Source organism: Vombatus ursinus, unplaced genomic scaffold, assembly GCF_900497805.2.
Source record: "Vombatus ursinus unplaced genomic scaffold, bare-nosed wombat genome assembly UNPS02009918.1, whole genome shotgun sequence".
Lineage (NCBI taxonomy): Eukaryota > Metazoa > Chordata > Mammalia > Diprotodontia > Vombatidae > Vombatus > Vombatus ursinus.
Window position 1 is genome coordinate 351,969 of NW_020949696.1, and position 11,475 is coordinate 363,443.

General features: G+C 46.2%; 1 protein-coding gene across 9 annotated transcripts in view; it reads left to right on the forward strand.

Moving 5' to 3' along the window:
• The first annotated feature begins 10,741 nt into the window (after positions 1-10,741).
• The window catches only part of CELF5 (CUGBP Elav-like family member 5), a 72,849-nt gene continuing 72,115 nt past the window's right edge, over positions 10,742-11,475 (forward strand). For 6 of the 9 annotated variants that reach the window (XM_027853110.1, XM_027853111.1, XM_027853113.1 and 3 more), the window contains exon 1: positions 10,853-10,997. In XM_027853110.1, coding sequence (XP_027708911.1) covers positions 10,853-10,997 — 145 coding nt within the window. Of the gene's footprint in view, positions 10,998-11,475 lie in introns of all 9 variants that reach the window. The other 3 variants (XM_027853109.1, XM_027853108.1, XM_027853116.1) reach the window with 1 other exon arrangement.

An 11,475-nucleotide genomic window follows, 5' to 3' on the forward strand; every position in this document is an offset into this window, starting at 1 on the left:
CAAAGAGCAAAACAGCAAAATCTCCCTCCAGCCCTGTCCTGTAAATGATGCTTCAAGGCAGAAGAGTAAGAGACCGGTGGTCTTCTCCCAGCCCTGTTGTATCTTCTCCAACCTTGGAGGCAGGTAGAAGGAGACACTCCCACTTCAAAAAAATGAAACAGCTTTTTTGGTAACTGAGTCAGTCAACTATTAAGCACCTACTATGTGCTGGCAGGCCGGGTGCTGAGCACTGGGAAGAAGAGATTCCAAGAAGAGACCCTACTTCAGACCTCCATAGATGGCCCAAAGATGCCATGTTGGTGGGGCCACGTGGCCAGAGCTTGCCTTCCCTTGGTTGATGCTATTTTCCCCTGTTAGCAGAAGGAAAGGAGCCTGGAGGAGACAGAGATGAAAAGTGAGATAATACTTTGGCAATCTGATTTTCACTCCCAGACTCCCACCAGCCAGCTTAGTATTTTTGTCAAGAAGAGAGTGCTGGGCTAGGAGTCAGGAGAGCTGGGTTCTAGTCCCAGCTCAGTCCTTAACTATTCTCATTCTCATTATTGTTGTTATTATTAATAATGTCAATAGCTAGCATTTTTTGCAGCACTTTAAGGTTTACAAAGTCCTTTTCATATGTTAACTCATTTGATCCTCACAACAACCTTGTGAACTAGGTGCAATCATTTTCATTTTACAGATGAGGAAACTAAGGAGGGCAAAGGTTAAGTGCCTTGCCCACTCATCTAGGAAGTATCTGAAGCCAGATTTGAACTTGAGTCTTCCTGACTCCAGAGCTAACACTGTATGCCCTGTACTATCTACATGGCAGCCTTAGACAAGTCATCTGCCTTCCCTGAGCCCATTTCCTTATCTCTAAAATAAGAAAGTTGACCCAGCTAGCCACCAAGTTCCCTTCCAGCTCAAAATGGATGATTGTTTTTTTTTCCTGACTTTATCCTCTCTGACTTCTTTGTAGCATCTGACTCTATCCATCACTCTCTTCCCAGAGTTTCTATGACACTGTACCCCTTGACCTTCTTACCTCTTATGATGGTACGTTGGAATAGAGGAAAGAGCTGGGGCTTCACTTTTCTCACCTCTGAAAGGATGGGGCTGAAACAGATAACCTCTAAGATCCTTTCTAGCTCTGATCTGGCTTGCCATTTTCTGGTTCTTGGCATTTTCACTGGCTGCCCCCCTCCCCATCCCTAGAATTTTACCCCTCCTCATTTTGCCTCCTGGCTTCCTTCAAATCCCAGATAAAATCCCATCTTCTACTGGAAACCTTTCTCCATTGGAGGAATCTGAAGTTTGATTACCTTACATGAACGTATGAGTGGGTAGTAAAGAAGTCAAGGAAGCCACTGTAGATGCCGCCTTCCAGAAGACTAGTAATGTTGGGGAGGGAAAAAGAGAGAGAGAGACACACAGAGACAGAGAGAGAGAGACAAAGAGAGACAGAAACAGAGACAGACAGAGACAGAGACAGAGAAAGAGAGACAGAGACAGAGAGATGGGGGGGAGAGAGAAAGACAGAAAGAGACAGAGACAGAGACTGAGATAGAGAAACTCAAGGGGTTTCAGGAGTATCATGGTCAAGAGAAAGTCCTTTTTTTTTTTAAGGGTTCGTTTAAGCCTATTTAGAAACCAAGAGGAAGGAGCCAAATACAGGTTCTGGGTGAGAACTGTAACAATGGGTAGCCAGTCGGAGTGCATTTGTGCTATGCTGGTCATGGCTAGGCTGGACTGTGTGCATTTTCAGAGGGTAAAAGGCAATTTAAACAAGGAAGGCAGTAAGCAATGCTATTACTCTGTCAAAATGTATAACATCATGAGTGGGGGTCCATTTAGTACTTGTAAAAAGCACAGGATTGATAGCCGCGGGTAGCTTGAGGTCCTCTCTGAATTCTGGAGAGCACTTGGTTTGGGGAAGAAGCAATTAGAGAGGGACTTTCTCTCTCTCTCTATACACACACACACACACACACACACACACACACACATATCTGTTTTTCTCTCTTTGTCCATCTCTGTCTCTGTTTTTCTCTCTCTTTGGCTCTCTACATATCTATTCTGTTCAATGTTATTTGGATGGCCCACAGATAAACTCAATACATCCAAAATGGAATGTATTACCTTCTCCCAAACGCTTCCCATTTCCAAATGTCCCTGCTTTTATTGAAGGCACCATCACCTGTCCAGTCACCCAGGATCCCAGCCTCAGAATTAACTGGTCAGATGTGATGCAAGAAGAGATTTTTGTGCACCTAACTCTGAGATTCTATGGTCCTCAACCTTTCCTTCTCCCTCATTCAAACATACAATCAGTTGCCAGTCTGGGGTATTCTACCTTCATAACATCTCATGTGTCTTTTCATTCACCCAGCCACCACCCCAGTTATGTCTCGCATCACTTTCTGTCTGGACTATTATGATAGCCTCCTAATCCGTCTTCCTGCCTCTACTCTCTCCCCTCCATAATTCATCCTCTGCCTAACTCTTTAAAGGTATTGATCTGGCCGTCTCACTGCTGCTCAAAAGCCTCCAGTGACTCAGTCACTTAACAAGCATTTATTAACATTTACTATGTGTCCATCACTGTGCTAAGCACTTGGAATACAAAGAAAGGCAAAGAGCTCCCATCCTAATGGGGGAAACATCATGTAAATAACTAGATACATAAATCATACATCCAAAGTAGGTGGCTCCCTGAATCCAATCCAATCCAATCCAATAAGCGCGTACTGTAGGCCAAGCATTGTGCTAAATGCTGAGGATACAATTAATAAAAAGACAGTCCCTGCCCTCAAGGAGTTTATACTCTAAAGGGAGAGACAGCACACAAAAGGAGGCAGGAAGTGGGAGGGGGGATGGGACACTAGTGGGTACTGGCTGCAGGAGTATCTTGTTCTGTGTAGGGCAGCAGATAAAGTAGAGGAGTTTGGTATTCTGTTCTCCAGCCTTCAAATCAGAGGGGAGAGGAAGCTGAGGGAATTGGAGTCCTAAATTAAGGCTTGGGTTAGCAGCATGATGGTGAGAGCTTATCTTGGGAGGGTCATCTTGTTGGGGGGGCAGGGAGAGAGAGAGAGAGAGACAGAGAGAGAGAGACAGACAGAGAGACAGAGAGAGAGAGAGACAGAGAGAGAGAGACACAGAGAGAGAGAGAGACAGAGAGAGAGACAGAGACAGAGACAGAGAGAGAGAGACCAGAATAGCAGATGAAAAGAGTTTACGGATGAACTGGATAATAATTTCACCATCAAGAGAGAAGATCATGGTTCTACGTTCTCTTCAAAAAGAGATCCTTGAAGGGAGAGAAAGACTTCAAGAAGAAGCCAACATGTCTTCTCTTCCCAAGCTGAAAGCCAGAAGGCCAAGATTTCTCCTGTCCCAAACTCTCACCAGCTCTGACCTCCAATCAGGCATAGAGTATGGAGTAATCAATCTCCACCAGTGACATGACTCTAATGCAGATGGTCTTTGAGCCCCTGATTATGCGTGCATTTATATGATACTATAGGCTTGCAAATGGCTTTATGCATGTTATCTCTTGATCTTCACATTAGCGCATTGAGAGAAATGCTATTATTATTTCCATTTTATAGGAAATTGAGGCAGGCAGAGGTTAAGTGACTTGTCTGGGGTCACACAGTCTGAGGCTGGATTTGAACTCAGGTCTTCCTGACTCCAGGTCCAATATTCTCCCTATTGCACCACTGAGACAGCTGCCAATTCCTTGCCACCTATGATTCTATGATGCTTCTTCCTTTCAGGACAAAATACAAAGTTCTCTGCCTGGCATGCAAGGCCCTCTATAATCTTGTTCGGCACTATTTTTACAGCCTTATTTCACATTACTCTAAAATTCAGCCCAACTGTACTGCGCAGTGGTCCCCAAACTCAGTATTTCATCTCTTCAATCTGAATAGGATGTCTCCCACTTAAAATACCCTCCCTTCCTCATTTCCACCTCTTGGAACCACCTAGGTGGTGCAGTGGATGGAGTGAAGGGTCTGTAGTAAGGAAGACCCGAGTTCAAATTGACCTCAGATATTTATTAGCTGTGTTACCCCGGGCAAGTCACTTAACCTTTGTCTGACTCAGTTTCCACAGCTGTAGAATGAGGATCATGATAGTATCTACCTCCCAGGGCTGTTGTGAGAATCAAATGAAATAATATTTGTAAAGCACTTAACACAGTGTCTGGCACATAGTAGGTGCTTAATAAATGCTTATTTCTTTTCCCCCTTCCTCTCAGTTTCCCTAAAGGTTCTGGTTAGGGACACTTCCTCTGTAAAGCTTTCTTTGATCTTCCAGTTGTAACCCTAACAACTGGAAGATCAGATATATATCTATTTATATATCAAATACTTATTTGATACACATGAACAGTAAAATGAAAGCCCCTTGAGGGCAGGGACTGTTTCATTTTTGTCTTTTTAACCCTAATGCTTAGCACAGGGTGTTGCAAATAGTAGGTTGCTTAATAAATGTTTATTGAATTGAATCCAATTGAAATTAATTTAGAAAATATAGATCTAGGGGCAGCTAGGTGGTGCAGTGGATAGAGCACCGGCCCTGAACTCAGGAGGACCTGAGTTCAAATCCGGCCTCAGATCGAACACTTTACACTTACTAGCTGTGTGACCCTGGGTAAGTCACTTAACCCCAATTGCCTAAAAATAAAAAAAAATAAGAAAATCTAGATCTAGTTCCTCTTTATTGTTCTTGTTTTATATATAGGGAAACTGACTCACTCCTGGAGCAAAAAAGCCAAATTATCCAAGATCCTACAGTATGCCATCTCTTTCCCACTCCACCTGCCTCCTTTATACTACATCAGAGACATTGAAGGTTCCATTTTACAGCTCTAGATATGGAATTTGGGTTAGAATAATTCATTATGATCTGAAAGGGCCTTCCAAGGTTGACCAGGCTAACTGTATCTATTCACAGAAGAAGAAATTGAAGCCCCAAAAAACGTCTTATCAAGGTAACATGGGTAGTTACTGACAGAGACAAGGTTTGAACCCTGGTCCTCTGACTTCAAATCTGGGGCTCTTTCTACTATACCATTTCAGCGTGCTCTAGGTGACATGGCAAGTGAAAAAGAAGGCTAGGAGATATAAGGGTGTGACGCTTTTAGACATTAGCAAAGTTGAAGGTCTAAAGGAGGGCAAAGACAGGCCCTTTCTATGCCTAAGATCCCTGAACTTCATGAGGATACTCCACAGAAATGACTCTGTGATCCTGCAGTTTTGGAATTGTGAGCTGCCTTGGTTACACATGTTCCTTAGATGTATGCCTCACTACCACTGTACTTTGTGCCCACTCTCCCCTCTACCACTAGATCTGTGTGTATTTGTGGGACAATATGTCCCACTGTTTTTGAGGGAGTATTTTGTAACTTCTGTTCTTACCTTGATATTTGATTAAATGTCTTTTCTAAGAGCTAATTGAGTTTACTGGCTGATTGTTCATGGGAAGCACACTAGTTGGGGCTCATGATCTAAAGTGTTAGCAGTCATCACCTACAGGATTACTTCTAGAACTAGAGGTAGCAGTGACTTCTAGAGGGATCCAATGTACCGGTGAAATTGTAAGTTGAGTACACCAAAAGAGTTGCTACAGAAACACTAAGAGAAATGAATTCTACTTGCTATAGTAGGGATGTAATTGCAGGAGAGGCCCGGCCCCCAAACCAAGAGGAACAAGGTTTGTACTAGGCTTCCTAGGCTTCCTCATTCCTGGAAAGCAGAGGAAGAAACCTCTTTGGGTGGCCTGTATAATAAATTGTGTTTTATTTGGCAATGAGGTGTGATGGGCTATGCTTCAGGATCAATCACAAGGCTTGGTAAAAGGTTCCTCCCTCCCTGGGTCACCAGGTGAGTCTCATTAGAAAGAGGAAGGAGGTTCCTTCCTAGAGGGTATCTGCCCCACCTGAGGGACAGCTGGAAAGCATAATCCTTCATCCCTTATAGTTGGAGAGTTCTTTGTAGTTACTGGATGCTTTGTGGTTTACAGACCATTTCCCTACTCTTTTAATAACAATACCCCACCCCACCCATGAGGGTGTCTGACAAGTGATTATTACCTCCATTTTATAAATAAAAAAACTGAAACTGAAAAACAGCTTTGGCTAAGTTCATATAACTAGAAAGTCAAGTCAATACACATTTATTAAGTGTTTACTGTGTGCCAGGCACTGGGCCAATCCTCAGGGAGTCAAAGAAAGACAAAAACAGTCCCTACACAAGAGGAGAATATATTTTGATAGGGGAGATAACATCTAAATAACTAGGTACATATGAGATAATACGGACTGGATGGAAGGCAATCTCAGAACTAGTAGCTGGAGGGGAACCGTAAAGGCTGCCTGTAGAAGATGGGATTCTTAAAGGAAGCCAATGGAAAACTGAAGTCCAGAGGTAGGACTAAGGAGGGAGAGAGAGGCTTCTGGCCCAGGAAGGGGTCGGGGCAGAAAATGCAAAGGCATGGAGAGGAAGATGGAGGGTGGTGCATGAGGAACAGCAAACAGGCCAGCATCGCTGAATCATAGAATGTGTAGAGTCAACAACAACAAGCATTTTTATAAAGTGCTTACTATGTGCCAGGCACTGTGCGAAGCACTAGAGATACAAAGAAAAGCATGAAACAATCCCTGCTCTCAAGGAGCTCAGAGTCTAACGGGGTACAAACAAACAATATATACAGGATAAATTAGAGATAATCTCAAAGGGAAAGCACTAATAATAATAGCTGGCACGTACATAGCACCTACTATGTTCCAGGCACTGTGCTAAGCACTTTACAAATATTATTTCATTCACTCTTCACAACAACTCTGGGAAATAGATGCTATTATAATCCTCATTTTACAGATGAGGAAACTGAGGTCAACAGTGGTTAAGTGCCTTGCCCAGGATCACATAGCTAATAAGTATCTGATTTGAACTCAGGTCTTCCTGACTCTATCTATCACTTAGCCACCTAGCTACAATGCACTAACATTAAAGGGGACTGCAGAAAATGGGATTTTAGCTGAGACCCTGAAGGAAGCTAGAGAAGCCAGGAGAAAGAGATCAGGAGGGAGAGACTAGAAGGCATGGGGGTCAGCCAGTGACAAAGCACAGATGAACGGTAGAAAAGTATAAAAAGATTAGAAAGAATTGGGTGAGGGAAGGGATAAGCATTTCTATAGCACCTACTGTGAGCCTGCAAGAAGGGGGTCAGTGAAAAAGAGCTTTAAATATCAAAGACTATGTATTTGATCTTGGAGGTTAGTTAATAGGGAGCCAGTGATGGTTGGTGAATAGGAGTGTGACGTGGTTAGATCTGTGCTTTTGGAAAATCACTTTAGTATATGTGGGGAGGAGGAGTAGTGGGGAGTGGCTCAGGGAAGATACCAATTAGAAGGCTACTGCAACAGTCCAGGCAAGAAGAGATAAGGATCTGAACTAAGGATCTGGTGGCTGTGTGAGTGAACAGAAGGGGTTGTATATCAGAGATGCCATGAAGGTAAAAACAACAAGACTTGGCAACATATTCTATGAGTGAGAGTGAGGATGCAAGGGTAACTCTGGGGTTGCAAGTCTGGGTGACTGGGAGGTTGATGGTACCCTCAACATTAATAGGACTTGTACCTGGCCTTTTGCTACCTAGTCCAATCCAATCCAATAAACATTTATTAAGTGCCTACTGTGTGCTAGGCATTGTTCTAAATGCTGGGAATACAATTGATAAAAAGATAGTGCCTGCTCTTAATGAGCGTACAGTCTAAAAGAAGATACACAAAAGGTGGCAGGAAAGGGGGTGGGGGGAATGGGCCCCAGGGGTTCTTATTTGTGGAGTTGAAACCAGACAAAGCAGCAGAGGCAGAGTAAAGTGATCTGAGCATCCAGTTTCTGCTCTGTATAAAGGAAGACCAGCAGCTAGGTGGTGCAGTGGATAGAATGCTGGGCCTGGAGTCAGGAAGACTCTTCTTCATGAGTTCAAATGTGTCTTGGGACACTGGCTGTGTGACCCTGGGCAAGTCACTTAACCCTGTTTGCCTCAGTTTCCTCAACTGTAAAATGAGCTGGAGATGGAAATGGCAAACCATTCCAACAACTTTGCCAAGAAAACCCCAAATGGGGACAAGGAGAGTCAGACATGGGATTGAAAAAAAAAATCAGAAGCAAAAAATAATTAACAACAAAGTAAAGGAAGACATTAGGAGGAGTTTGGCACTCCACCCTCCAGCCCTCCAATCAGAAAGCAAGGTGAGAGAAGTGGTGTCATTCAAGGCTGGAGTGGGCTTCTGGGTGATGAGGTCAGATGGGATGAGCATAGCCTGGAGGGGTCATCTTGTTCTATGGAGCTGAAAACAGGCAAGGCCCCAGGTCAGCAGGTCTAGATCTGGGATTTGCTGAATGTAGTTCCCGGGGGGAATCACTTGTCAATATCAAAAATGTTGCAGTTGGGGTTAGACTAAAAACCTTTTGAAATTTTTCTGGTTCTAAGAATCTAGGATTCTAATCCTGACTCAGGAGCTACAGGAAACAAGTCTACCACTTCTTTTCTATCGAAGACGATGATTATGCTGCCTCCCAAGTCTTCTCCAGAATGAATACCACCCCCTCCAGTTTCCCCATATCCTAGTCATCTTTCTCTAGCTGCCCCCAGCAGCCGAAGTTCACCAAAGTCCCTCCTATAATGGGAGGCCCTCTACCAGACGTGGGCTTCCCAAGTTCCCTCCAAGAGCATCCAAAAGGATTTGAGTTAGGGATGGAGGTATTTCTCTAGTAGCCTCAGGGACTTCCCCTCCCCCCTCTCCATCCCCCAGCAGAGACCCCAGTGCCTGCTCTTTCTTGCTCCATGACGCCTCAGCACGGGGGTGGTGAGGTGGCAGGCAGGACCATCTGCCTCTGTCGCCTTCCCTCCCTGGGCTTCTGCCATGGCGATGAAAAGCTGTCTTTCCCTGTGTTTCCACCTACTCCCTGGCCCGGGTAATGCTTTGATAAATGTTCTCAAATCAGCAGCTCCTCCACCTCCAGATGATGGTGCTATAAAAGCAATCACTATTGGAGGAAGGGCTGCTCCGAGAGAGAGGGGCCAGGCTCGGAGCAATGCTTAGCATTAATTCCACAACCAAGGAGCAGAGAGATTTCAGGCAGGAGATAGAGAAAAACATTTTTTTCCCCTCCTCATCTTCTTTTTTCCTTTCTGTTTCCCTGGAACCCAATTCTTGCTTGTCCACCATGAGATGGGAGGAAATGAGGGGGAGGATTGGGAAGGGATGTTGCATTCTTCCTAGCAGGGGGCTCTCCCCTTATTTACCTGGTTAATTCCAAGGCAGGGAGGAATCTTTTACTTCTATGGCAGGTTTCAAGCCTAGTTCTTTGCATTCCCAGGTCTGGTAGTCAGCCACCTGCCACAGGGAGAGCTCCTGTGGCCAGAGAACCAGGAGCTCTCCAGACACTCCCTTACCACCAATCCACTTCTTAGCCCCATCCTATCTATGGGTTGCAAGCATCTTTTCTCTGGATCTGGATTGTAGGTTGTACATGATGCTGACTTGAGTTCCTCACCTCCTTTTACGTCTTCCTGCCTTTTATGTTCTCCTTTCCCTTTCTCTGCCTCTTTTCTGCCTGGATCAGATGCCTGGAATGTTCCATTGCATTCCATAAAGGTGATGCCTGGTTCCCAGGCCAGAGAAATTCTAGAATGTAACATCAGATGGTTCTAGGTTTGGAACTTCTTATGCCTAACCCCCACCCCCAAGTGGTTCTAGACTACAAGGCCTCAGAGATGTGGTCATAGGGTGTCTCTCTTTATAGTTTCCTCTACAAATTCATATATTTGTGTCCTGGCTTGGAGGAGTACCCTTCCCAGCTCCCTGGACCTGTGGAGATGTTTCTTTGGTGAAAAGGTATTTCCACGTCCCCTAGCCCTCAAGAAGTGAACCTTTCCCATCAATGCTTGCCCCTGTTGGATTAAGTATAGTTGCTTTAGAAAAGTTGAATGCTGGGGCTGGAAGGGACATTAAAAACAAAAATATCTGAGCTGGAGGATCCTGCTGGAGCGATCTCAGAGCCCATCTAGTCCAATCCCTGCATTTTAGAAAGGAAGAAACCAAGGCCCAGGGAGGGGCAGTGACTTGTCTAAGGTCATAGTAGGAGTCTAAGATTAGAATTTGGGTCTCTCGAATCCCGTCACTCTGGGCTGCCCCATTTGGAGAGAACAAGAACAGAGTGTTGGAAAGAAACCAGATTATGCTATTCCTCCCTTACCCCCCGCCCCAGATTCCCTCAAATACGATGTTCGTGGGCCTATCCCTTCCGCTGCCCCCTAACCCGCAGCTCTGAGTGGTGAGGGGCTTGGAGGGTTAGGTGTGTGTGGCCGGGGCGGGGCATTGGAGGTGGCCTGATGCCTGGCTAGACGGGGACGGAAGCATCTCTCTGTCCTTGATGGGGGGGGGGGCGGGGGTTGCGTAGCGCCATCCCTGTAGCCTCCCTGACCTCCCCTGCGTTGAGTCCCTCCATCCTCCCTCATGCTCTTCCCCTCCCTCCCCTCCTTCCCTTCCTTCCTCCTTCTCCCCAGGCGGGGGCACTGGGCGCCCGAGGCTGCAGCGCCGGTCTCGGGCCAGCAGGTGTCGCTAAGGAGCGCTTCTTTTGTGGTCCTGATGCTGCCGCTGGCCTGAGAGCGAGAGCTTCCTCTCCAGCTGAGAGCTTTTCTCCTCCGTTCATTTGCTCTTATCCAACCTGTGTCGGTCTCGGGCATGGCCAGATTGACGGAGAGCGAGGCGAGGCGGCAGCAGCAGCAGCAACTCCTGCAGTCCAGAGCCTCCCCCATGAGCAGCGGCCCCGAGCCCCCCGTCCAGCCGGACAGCATGAAGGACCTGGATGCCATAAAGCTCTTCGTTGGCCAGATCCCCCGCAACCTGGAGGAGAAGGACCTCAAGCCCCTTTTCGAGCAATTCGGCAAGATCTACGAGCTGACGGTGCTCAAAGACCGCTACACCGGCATGCACAAAGGTGCGCCCCCGCCCCGCCCCTCCCCTCTGCTCTCCACCCCGCCCTGGGGCCAGCCCGCCCGCCGCCTGCCCGCTGCCTAGCCGCCGCTTGCCCCCACGCCTTCCTGCCCCCTCCTCTCCTCCTCGGTGCTACCCCTCTTCTAGCATCCTAGCGCCCTCCTGCTCTCGCTCATCCCTCCCCTTCCCCACTCCACCTTCTGGCATCATTATCATCATCATCATCATCATCATTATCATCATCATCATCATCATCATCATCATCATCATCATCATCATCATCTCTCCTTCCTTTCCTTTTCCTTATCCCTTTCTTCTTCCTCTTTCCTCTATCCTCCATCAGTCTCCCTTCTTTTCTTTTCACTCCTATCCTCCTACTACCTTCCATCCTCCCCCTCCATCCTTTGCTTCTTCCTCAGCACCATCTCTCTGTCTCTCTGTCTCTCTGTCTCTCTCTCTCTCTCTCTCTCTCTCTCTCTCTC